General features: G+C 40.0%; 1 protein-coding gene across 1 annotated transcript in view; it reads left to right on the top strand.

Moving 5' to 3' along the window:
* Positions 1 to 12,202, top strand: part of LOC109999178 (contactin-associated protein-like 2) — a 237,167-nt gene that overhangs the window by 176,788 nt on the left and 48,177 nt on the right. The window contains exon 16 of the mRNA XM_065948795.1: positions 11,816 to 11,972. Within this exon, the coding sequence (XP_065804867.1) occupies positions 11,816 to 11,972 (157 nt within the window). The remainder of the gene's footprint in view (positions 1 to 11,815; positions 11,973 to 12,202) is intronic.

Here is a 12,202-nt window from a genome sequence, read left to right as displayed (position 1 = left end):
GGAAATGCACAAATAAAGCAAATAGGTAATTGAAAGTATGAGCCCTTATAACATTTGACTGTTTAATTATGTTTTTTGATAAAGCTCAAACTGTGTCTGCTTAATGGGCACCCTTATCCTGTGGCAATATAAAGGCCACTCAGCTGACCAGTTTGTGCTTTGAGAAGTGGCTTTGAAATAATAATGAAGGACCATGAGACACAAGTGTCTAGATAAAACCAGCCAACTGTCTGCTAATATTTTAAATTGGACACACAGTTAGAAAAGACATAAAATAACTTTTATCTTCAAGTACTGAGGTCTGCCTGCAGCACAATCTCATACTCCATCAAATCCCCTAATGGAGATTGAGTTGTTTGACTTAAAACTTCAAAAACTTGGATTGATGGCTACTGACAGGCGTCTACATCCTGTGAACCAAACTGGGATTCCCCTGCTTTGAAATTCAGATACATGCGACATTTCTAAACCTAGTTTTTCAATAATGGACGAGGCCTGTTCTCCAGCTGCCTACAGCGAGCCTGATGACTGACAGCTGCAACAAATGACGAAGGCCTGTCTCTAAATTATTGAAGTCTATTCATAATTTGCTCTCCTCTACAGCGAGACAGGAAACTTCAATTCAATCATGCTGGCCCTCATTATGGCTCTGCATTACACAGAAACACATACACACTCTTAACCACACACTTAATGAGCTGCATTACCTGCTACAGTTATTTCAAAATGAACACAACCTGATAAGTACAGTCTAATAAAATGTTCATCTAAGGACATAATTAATCAACTATTTATACCTGATGATACTTCTAACTGCGCATTAATGAAAGTATTTTGCATTATTTAAATCCCTCACATGCAAAAAGAACTAATGGTTGGTTGATGAGTTGCAGAATGAGTCAATGCTCTCTTAAAACAGACACTCTGTGCAAGTGCAATCATTCAGTTTTGTTGTGCACATTGCTCAGAAGATATTGAACTTAGCAAAAATCTGGGAACCCACCAGCAATCATCTGATGATGATATCTTATATGCCTGTCATGGGCCCTTTTTTTCTCAAGACAATGAGTGTTCATGCAAACATTTAAAGCCATATCATCTACTTGTGCTACAAAAAGAAAAATGTACCAGAATTAGGTCTCCACATGGATGTGCTAGAGGGGGAGTTGGGATAGAAGAGGCGGTGTTGGGAGTAACGCGTTACTTAGTACTGGTTACTGTAACTCCACTACTATAGTAACAGTAGTGCATCTAGTTTCTTTTCAATAACTCGTTACTCTTGTAGTGACATCGTCGACAGGTACATAAGATTTAGGTTTATTGACATTCAATTCGGTTACGCTAACCGCTTAGGATTCGCTCATGTCAGCGCTCTCTGAAAGCACATATGTGCTCATTGCACACATTGAGACACAACTAAGTTGTCGAGCTTTTCAACTCAAAGCCCCTTCCTCACTCCTCCTTTTATAAAACCATAATTAGAATCCAGCACCACATGTGGGCTCATGTAAACTCCTGTAGAACTTCTTCCACTGGCACATCCATTAAGAGATCCACAGATCTCTCTGACTCTGTGTGCATTCCTGCTGTCAAACCAGACCAAAGCACCGTCGCTGCCCACCAGCCAACACAGCATTCAAATAGCGAGACAGGACAGAGAACCAGAAAGTTTCCCAATTATGAAACACAGGACCTTATTAAGACTCAGTAATGAGATCCAGAAACCAGGTGCAGACCTCACCTGTCAGCCTCCTCCTCATTACTAATGTGGTCATCATGTCCCCAGGACTTCATGGAGAGGTTATTAGAGAGTGATTGGCAGGTGAGCAGCACTTAGTACGCTGTTGCATTATGCTGCACAGTGGAAACTAACAACGTGTTGCAATAAAGATTTTATCTTTCGATCATAACATTAAGAATAATTGCTCGATAAAGCAAGCAAGGAGAATTGCAAGCAGTCTGTTTAACAAACCTACGTCTGTTGGAGCAACAAATCAATCATCCTGTCTGTTTCTATATACAGTTGCAAGAAGAAGTATGTGAACTCTTTGGAATTTCCTAGTTTTCTGATTAAATTGGCCATAAAATGTGTTCTGATCTTCATCTAAGTCTTAACAATAGGCAAACACAGTCTGCTTAAACTAATACCACACAAACAATTATATGTTTTCATGTTTTTGTTGAACACAACCTGTAAACATTCACAGTGCAGGGTGGGAAAAGTATGTGAACCCCTAGGCTAATGACTTCTCCAAAAGCTAATTGGAGTCAGGAGTCAGCCAACCTGGAGTCCAATCAATGAGACGAGATTGGAGGTGTTGGTTGAAGCGGCCCTGCCCTATAAAAAACACACTTCAGTTTTGAGTTTGCTACTCTCAAGAAGCATTGCCTGATGTGAACCATGCCTCACACAAAAGAGCTCTCAGAAGACCTACGATTAAGAATTGTTGACTTGCATAAAGCTGGAAAGGGTTACAAAAGAATCTCTAAAAGCCTTGATGTTCATCAGTCCACGGTAAGACAAATTGTCTATAAATGGAGAAAGTTCAGCACTGTTGCTACTCTCCCTAGAAGTGGTTGTCCAGTAAAGATCACTGCAAGAGCACAGCGCAGAATGCTCAATGAGGTGAAGAAGAATCCTAGAGTGTCAGCGAAAGACTTACACAAATCTCTGGCACATGCTAACATCTCTGTTGACGAATCTACGATACGTAAAACACTAAACAAGAATGGAGTTCATGGGAGGACACCACGGAGAAAGCCACTGCTGTCTAAAAAAACATTGCTGCATGTTTGAAGTTTGCAAAAGAGCACCTGGATGTTCCACAGCACTACTGGTAAAACATCCTGTGGACAGATGAAACCAAAGTTGAGTTGTTTGGAAGGAACACACAACACTATGTGTGGAGAAAAAAAGGCACAGCACACCAACATCAAAACCTCATCCCAACTGTGAAGTATGGTGGAGGGGGCATCGTGGTTTGGGGCTGCTTTGCTGCATCAGGGACTGGACAAATTGCTATCATCGACGAAAAAATGAATTCCCAAGTTTATCAAGACATTTTGCAGGAAAACTTAAGGCCATCTGTCCACCAACTGAAGCTCAACAGAAGATGGGTGATGCAACAGGACAACGACCCAAAGCACAGAAGTCAATCAACAACAGAACGGCTTTAACAAAAGAAAATACGCCTTCTGGAGTGGCCCAGTCAGAGTCCTGACCTCGACCCGATAGAGATGCAATGGCATGACCTCAAGAAAGCGATTCACACCAGACATCCCTAGAATATTGCTGAACTGAAAAAGTTTTGTGAAGAGGAATGGTCCAAAATTCCTCCTGACCATTGTGCAGGTCTGATCTGCAACTACAGGAAATGTTTGGTTGAGGTTATTGCTGCCAAAGGAGGGTCAACCAGTTATTAAATCCAAGGGTTCACATACTTTTTCCACCCTGCACATGTTGTGTTCAATAAAAACATGAAAACATATAATTGTTTGTGTGGTATTAGTTTAAGCAGACTGTGTTTGTCTATTGTTGAGACTTAGATGAAGATTAGAAAACATTTTATGGCCAATTTATGCAGAAAACTAGGAAATTCCAAAGGGTTCACATACTTTTTCTTGCAACTGTAATGCCAGAGCCAAAGAAAAGTTATTTCATTACACTTATTTACATGGACATCAACAGCCTCTCTTCATGCTCAGAACATGGGAGATTTTCCAGAATGACTTGAAACCGGCAGATCGCATTTCCCTCTGAGCCTTTAGCTCTATCTTAAATGGAAAAAAAAAACACAAAACCATAATTTGAGAACCAATTTGCACATTTTTACTGTCAGTCACCCTTGTGAAAGAGATCTTGATCTCAAAGGGTTCATCACCTGGTTAAACAAAAGTCAAATCAAATTAAATGCATGCTACATATTTGACAAGGGTGAGCCAGTAGGCAGCCTAACGCATGTTTTAACATCACCAACGCGAGCGAGTGTCGGCGACAAAATCAGCTTGATTCTATTGTTTCTTATTGGAGCGTCCTAGCTGCCCCCCAGCAACCCAGGGAGGAAGCGCGATGCAGCACGCCGTTTTTACACTGATACCCCCTTTTCTATGTTCCTCTCTGTCGCTCACGTATACAGACAAGGAACGAGGAAGGAGGGGGCTCTACACGACAATGGCACTCGCTCTTCTCACGCAAACAGAGCTTGTTAGCTTGTTTTACAAAGAAGAGATAACAGTGCATTAATAATATACACATGTGTTTTAAATGTTGAGCTTTGACTCATGTCAACACCGAAGAAAAACTGTATTTGGCTCACTGCGAGCTGTTTATTGACGAGCCTCTGTGTTGGGATTTGAGTCAACAGCTTGTCAATACACAGCTCCACAACTCCGTTTGTCCACCTTCAGTAAAAAAGCACCATATGTTATAATGTTTCCGAGGGGAAACTGAAATTCACAGAGCAGACAATTCAATATAAAACGCTTGTGTGCTGTTAGGACACGGTGTAAGATGCGTGGGCAGAGGTCTCCTATATGTTACTGAGGTTTACATACAAAACCGTTCTTCAGTTCCTGTATTGCTAACCTAATAGACATGCCCAATATAATAATTTTAACCTATTACTCATTCCAATCACTCTGCTCATCAATGCACTAATACATATTCATGAGAAACTTTCCTGGCCGTCCATTGCGTATCAGTGGCATCAATATGACCTCTTTATCTTTAAGCACTTTCAGCAGTGTCTGTTCTCGTCATTAATGTGCAGATTTATGCAGGAAGGCCTTATAAAATCTACAGGGAGAGATATGAACTATGTCTCTGAATATAAGTAACTGTGTGCATAAGAATGTTTCTGCTCATCACAAATCACTGTCATCATAAAACCTGCTGAGTTTACAAAGATGAGAACACAAAGTGTTTGAGATATAAAATATGACTATGATAAGCAGACTCTCCCTATAGAGGATTGAGAAGCAGTTTCAATCCATGATCATGTCTCGGTCACATTTTTTGTCTTATTCATGCATTATTTCAGATGTAATTATGACAAATTGTTGATTGGTTTTACACAGATCACAAAAAATTACAAAAAAAATCTACCTGTGAAGCCTTTTCTCTTAAAAAACAACTTGATGCACTGGAAGCACATTTTAATATTTCATCTTAAAATCTGCCTCAAGGTACTGAACTTCAAAAAACAAAGTTTTTGCCCATTTACCAAATGAATACTTCCACACAATACTTGTTTTGTCTGGTTTAAACATATTTATTTAATTTAATATGTTTAACTTCTTTGCTTTTCAGGTAAAATTTCAGGAATGCCTTCAAAGCACATTTTGAAGAAAAGAACAATCATTGAAACTTTCTTCGAGCCTTGTCTTCTTTTGAAACTTTTTCTTAAAAAGTGCATCCTTTGAATTTTTAAATTTAAGTTATTTTTCACTTTTGTGCCAAAGGAAATTCCAAAAGACAGATCACATAAGCTCACCCTGTCCAGACCACAGAACAGGCAGAGTAGGAGTTTGAGTAAAGACCAGACGTTAATTAAAGTGTGGGCTGAGTTTTATTCCAAAGTTTAGCTTTAGGAAAGAGAGGAGAAAGACGGATAAAGAAGACTGAAAGAAGCAGCATATGAAGTGGAATTAAATAGTGGTAGAAGGCTAAAGATAGTGAATAAGGGAGATAAAGAGAAGAGAAAGAAAGGCAGCTGCTGCAGTCAACCTTTACAGAAATCAATAACTCAGACTAAGATGGAGACAGCAGGGCAGTGAGGGAAAGAAGGGAAAGGGAACAGAGAGATGGGGAGATGGGAATACCAAGGGGAGAGAAGAGAAAGCAGCTAGAGCTGGAGACAGACTGAGCATGTAGGAGAGGTAGAATAAGATAGAGAAGGATGGTGGGTCTTTGTGTCTTCAAGTAGAAGCCCAGCAGGTTTGTGTCTGGCCGTGTGAGGTTGACCTCTTCACCTGCAGATCGACTGCAAACAAAGAGCAGACTAGTGGAGAAAGAGACAGTAACATACTGGATGAGAGAGGAGTGTCTAAGGTTATTCTTTGTTCTCCCCTTAAAGACATGGTGTATGGATCTGAAATATATGCGCTGTCTTAAGGCTCAACCTTGAATCCACAAATCTGTGACTCTCAGAGGCTTGGACTGTTTCATTTTCTCAAAACTGATGCAATGATGAATTTCCAAAACATAATATGCTTCACAAAGAACCACACAAACCTCTGAGACTCTCAGAGCAACAATTTTTTATTTGAATGAATTATTCATTTTAAAACCTTTGCAGGTTTTAATATAAGCCCCGCCTCTGACCGAGCAAATAGACAATCACAGTTTAGGGTTTTAGAGGTAGCACCTGGGGCCATGCCATCCCTGGCCACCCCTCTGGACACGCCCCTGTGTGTTACTGTTGTATCATGTCAAAGAAACATAGTAGTTTACATGTTGGTGTGGGCTTGTGCATGCGGTCGTATTATGTTAAAAAGCATGGATCCATGCATTCAGGTGAAGTTTTATTATATTATATATTATAGCTTACACACAGCTCATTTCTCACAACTGTGATGGTTGATGTGATGTTGCTAGTTGTGTCTGCTTCATGTGCAACATCCCTGTCACCACATATATATTTTTACACTCTGCGTTCTGTGCATATAGACTAATTAATTGCTTGAAGGAGCAAATAAAAAACCTTTATTACTGACAACTTTGATGAAGTAAAATCTCAACTGATTGCTCAAGTACCGTGTGTTTTTATACATTTGTTCGAGCGCCCCAGTTTAATTAAGTAGTATGCAGTAAACGCAGTGAAGTCAACCATAGGTGGAGACATTTAATCCTTAACAACGGAATTAATCTTTACATCTTGGCTGTGAAATATAAACGACTGCTACAGTTCTCTTGTCACTAAGGGCACGCTCACACTAGCAAAGATTTCCCATTCCCCTGCTGGCCTGCACAGCCTGCGCTTACACTGCTCCAGGGCAAACCAGGCCTAAGCATGGTTACCTCTTGTACATAACGTCCTAATACAGCACATGCATGGCTTTATGTTATTATGAAGCGTTCTCAGTTTACAAACAGATGACTTGCCAGCTTGATCGCCCCCTGTAATTCTGATTTCCCTCCCACTTTCAAACATCTCTGCCATGACCTGTCCCTCGTCTCTTCCTCCTGTCTTGTTATTTCTTGAACTTTTGATTCCTTCCTTTCTTTTCTTTCTCCTGTTTCTGACAGTTCTTTCTATTTTTTTGCCAGATTTCTTTTTATATTTGTCTGTGTACCAGCCTCCCTGATTTCCCCTTTCTCTTCCTCTTTGACCTCGTAGGAGTTGTTTATGTCCTGCTCCTCCTCCTCCTCTGCAATTATGAGTGTTGTTCACTGTATGCTCATCCATATGACGAGTCCGACAGTTATGCAGTGAGATGGATGGTGTGAGTGAAAAAGCAGAGTGAAAAATGAGCATATCTTGTCAGAAGCCATTTTCCTCATGACACAACCGTCCATTGTCCTTGACCAGGAGAGAACAGGGCATTAAATCTGACTTATGGTCATAAACACACAGACATACACACACTGATTGAGATTACCCTGCATTAAGATGATAATGGTTGTTTATGGGTTTTAGGCTTGTGTGTGCGTGTGTGTTTTCAAGTATTATCTTTAGTTTGTGCTTATGCTTGTGTGTGCACATACATGCCCGCTCTATTGCATACTTAAAAGTAGGGGATGGAGGGTAATTTCAGCAAAGTCGGGTTATTGTGTCCTTTATCAAGCAGACAAGCCAATTAGGGGCTCAACCATTGATATTAATTTTCTCCCTCTCTCCCCTCTTTCTGAGGAGTTTTCATTTAATAGCTGGATACACTCGGTGATGACCTGTGAAGAGTGGTATATGGGTGCAGAAGTATGTAACAAGAATTCACTAAAGAAGGGTGGGGGGGGTTAGCTGTCAGGGAGGTGGATCACATTATGGGTGCTCTCAGGTAGAAATAGTTGAAATAACTCATTATCCTTTCTCATCCTGACATTGTATGCACTGCAGGCTACAGTGAACTCATTCCTGCATCGCTCCTCTCTAATACAACTTCTAAACTGAGGTTTAAAGGATTTGTTTGTGCTTACAGATGCAATTTTTTTAACCATTTATTTATCTTATTTTGACTTCGAATAGAGTTGATTCATTAGGGATACTCGCACAGCAAGATAGTTTTAAGCTTGTCATGATTAATGGGTTGCTTGCAATGCAAAATAGAAATGAACATGCAGAATAATGAACCTATGACTTACTTCCCTGCATGACAAGATTGTATGTGTAAGTTGTGTTTACACTAATGTTGGCTGTACCTTACCCCATTTGGCTTCACCTTGGTAGTGTGTGCAGGAGGAGGACTGCTTCCAAGTTAAAGCTCCTGTGAAGGTTTATGTCTATTTTGGCACCCTTGTGGACAAATCAGCACCTCCTATTCACTTTGATGATTTTGTCCTTTATAAGTGTAAATCTCATTCTGCTTTATTTTACAGTCAAATGTATCACTGATAGACAATCTTTGCTGTGGAAGAAAAGTGAAACAGCCAGTACAGTAGTGTGCTGTTAATAACTGACCGACTCTTACTCTTACTACTGACCGCAGTACATTTCATACATTAAAAATAGTCAATGTTTATGCTGACTCAGCGTGTTTCATAACCACCTAAAAACTCCTCCGAGGAGCTTTAATATCATTACAAGATGTGTAAGGATGTAGCCCCAATATCAACATAAACATAACACGAGCAATTTAAGTAAATAGCAGGAATTTTTCAATTTTAAACATAACTCTAGGTTGATTTCAGGAAAAATGTCCAGATTGATTTGGAGAATGTGACATTTTCACCTTTAATTTTCAGTACATGCCTGTCCCAAAGTCCCAATTTTTTCAATATTGCTCCACAGCACTACTAGTGGTCAAAAACTCCCCAGGAAAAAATGCTTTCCTTGTAACAAAAATGATAAACTCACTTCACACACTTTTACTCAACCAAGGGTAAAGAATTACAGAGACTTATAGCTTACAGGCATTTGATATTTTGGTATGCAGTGTAGGCCGTTGCAGATCAAATCATGACAGAGACAGGCAGGGTGGGATGTGTTTCAAAGACAAATTTAGATCCGGATCAGGACAAGAGTGGTTTGCAATTAGCAAGGATTAAAGGGTAGCTTATAGTGGGGCTAATGAGAACATAAAGAGATTTGGTGCCAGGAAAGAGTCTTGGACACATGGGGTAGATGGATAGATATAGAGCATAGAGATGGAGAAACAGAGTGTGTGTGTGTGTGTGTGTGTGTGTGTGTGTGTGTGTGTGTGTGTTGAGACCAACTGATAAAAGAGTGAAGGGGAAAAGTCTGCAAGGCATATGAGAGAAGGGAGGGAAAAAGGCTGGTAGAGCAAAAGATCCAGGAGTGCAAAAACAGAAGGTAGAGAGAGATAATAGGAGGAGCGATAAAGAGAAAGGGACCTCTGAGACTGAGAGACGGCAAGGAAAAGGTGAAAGTAGAGAGGGGGGCCTAAATATGGGAGGGCCGTAGAGACAGAGAAAACGGTGGTAGGGAGGGGTTCTTGGAGTAAATTGATGGATAGGTGGTCCAGGAAAGGAGGAAGATTGAGACAATAGGAAGAGACAGGGGAGCAAGGGAGAGACACAGACAGATTAAAAAGAGCAAAGAAGAGACTACACACACACACACACACACATACGTTCACAGAGATAAACACAAGGACAAGACAATAGAAAGAGGAACACACATTCTTTTTTCCTATTACCACACACACAAAAACACACACTGCATTATTTGTAGCTCTCTATAGAGATCCCAGGCCACGGCTATTGTGCTTCCTAACAGTCTCCTCACAAAAATAGAAATACTAAGAGGATAGAAGGCTAACAAAGGAGCAATGGGTGCAGAGGGGCGACACCAGGGCTCTCTGCATAACTAACAAAAATAGCAAACAAACGATGACAACAAAGAACACACTCAAACAGCGCTCTGTTACACAACTTTGCACAAAAACTTCCAACGTTTGAAAATGAATGTGTGCCTGGGAAACTCTGATTGTCATTGTCCAGAGCCCTTGAGATTGTTGTGAATTAGTGTGTGCAAGTTGTGATACCTGTTGGGTGCTTTTCATCTTAGAAAAGCAACCTAAATAACACATAAATAATCCTGTGCACTTGTGTTGAATTGGGTATTAGTGCTTTTAATGGACATGAAGCAACTTACTGAAATAAAATCCCCTCCAGGAGCAAAGAAGAGGCTTCATACCCAACAAAACACAACATTATTCATTACAAACTTAATCCAACCATAACTCTACCATATCTCTCTTTTTTTACACACACACACACCCACATACACACACAAGTTTCAAAGAATAAAAATATAATAATACAATATATCACACTTCTTGATGCAGTTGTGCTCAATCAAAGTCTTCTTCAATCCCCTGCTGAGACGCAATCTGGCTCATGAGATTTCATTGTTTGATGGAATTTGACAAAGCGATGTTGACAATGCCGCTTATTTTCCCTGAATAAAGAGGGAAACGTAATATTGTTTCATCCTCTGTGGCTGTTTTTGTGATTCATTTCCAGGCACCAAAATATGTCCACCTATCTCTCCACCTTGTTACTGTCTTGAGCCAGAATACATTGTCGAATGCAGAGTAAATAATGTTACATTTCACATTCAACAGCGGTGATCCTTCGCCTCATAATCTGTCATTAAAACACAAACAATCAAAGGCACACATGCACACAAAGAGGTGTTTTGTTCTGCACATCTGTTGCATTTAACAAACACTGAAATAAAAAGAGATTAACTCATTATTATGCAGAAGATAAATGTAAATGCAGCTCTGGGTGTGTTTGAGTAGATCTCTAATATCACAGGTGTGATCTGTGTGAATCTGTGTGTCTGCCAGTCTCAAAGGCTTTTACCATCCAGCTGTTTAAAACATGTGGCGTAAATGGATTTCATTCACCGTGCAGCTGCCTGCTGTCAATATAAATCACATTAATGTGACAAAAGCCATAAAAAAAGGCAATCATTTAACAATTAATCGCCTGCAATGGGACTGAGCTTGGAATGTTTAGTAACTCAACTTTAAAACCTGAACAAAGGTTTCTGTTTTTCTTCTTCATTTTTCTTCTGCATACTCTTTCTATGAGGGGCACTGAACATAGGTTACACATCTGAGACCTGTGTCAAAAAGTCACTTACGTCCTACAATAGAGACTGATAGATCATGGAAATGCTTGTTTTATTTAAAAGACATGGTGAAAACTACTAAAGGATCAGGAGGATGTGTTTCATAACTTTTCATATGCTCCCAAGTAAAACATTTCAACTGCAAGGGTTGGAGATAAAAGACTCAGGCTAAAATTGTCACTTCTTGAAAATAAATATAAGCGACAATGATTTTTTTTTACAAGAACAACATATGCATCAAGAAGCTTGTAAAGGACAATGTCTGATTATAAGTTGTACTCCAGAGGGTTCCAGGATTGCATTCTGGCTTTTTTGCATTCTGACAGTTTTTATTGTCCCCTGAAAAGTTTTCAGACAATACTCCTCATACTACATCGGTCAAAAACACTTCTGATACCAAAACTCACTCCTACAGAATCTGTTTTCTTTTGCAGAATATGTAATAAGAGAGCAGGCGAGGTGAGGCCAAATAAGAAAAAGCTATTGTTGATTTGTGCAGGTCCCAGGTCTTTCAATGAAACAAACTCAATATCCAGTTGTTTGTGTTTTCTCCACAGATGGGACTCCTTACACGTGGTGGGTGGGTCGTGGCAGCGAGAAGCACTTCTACTGGGGGGGCTCTGCACCCGGCATCCAGAAATGTGCCTGTGGCATCGACAGAAACTGCACTGACCAAAAGTACGACTGCAACTGTGACGCCGACCACAAACAATGGTAAGAGAGAATTTTCAATATTGTTAGTGTATTATTCAGATATTCAGATTATCTGCAGATATAATTTGGTGTATAAGAAACTTTCAGGATAATATCATATATTTTCAGATATTATCGGCTCTGAACCAGTTCGCTTGCCCGCTTTAATCACTGCAACACCTGTTGATTTGCCATGATAAATGGTCTCATATCTGGTAAACCAAGAGGGTCCAAAACGGCCATATGGGGGT

The sequence above is a fragment of the Labrus bergylta genome, chromosome 20 (genome assembly GCF_963930695.1).
Source record: "Labrus bergylta chromosome 20, fLabBer1.1, whole genome shotgun sequence".
Lineage (NCBI taxonomy): Eukaryota > Metazoa > Chordata > Actinopteri > Labriformes > Labridae > Labrus > Labrus bergylta.
The sequence above is the reverse complement of the archived record's forward strand: the minus strand, read 5'-3'. Positions and strand labels throughout refer to the sequence as shown.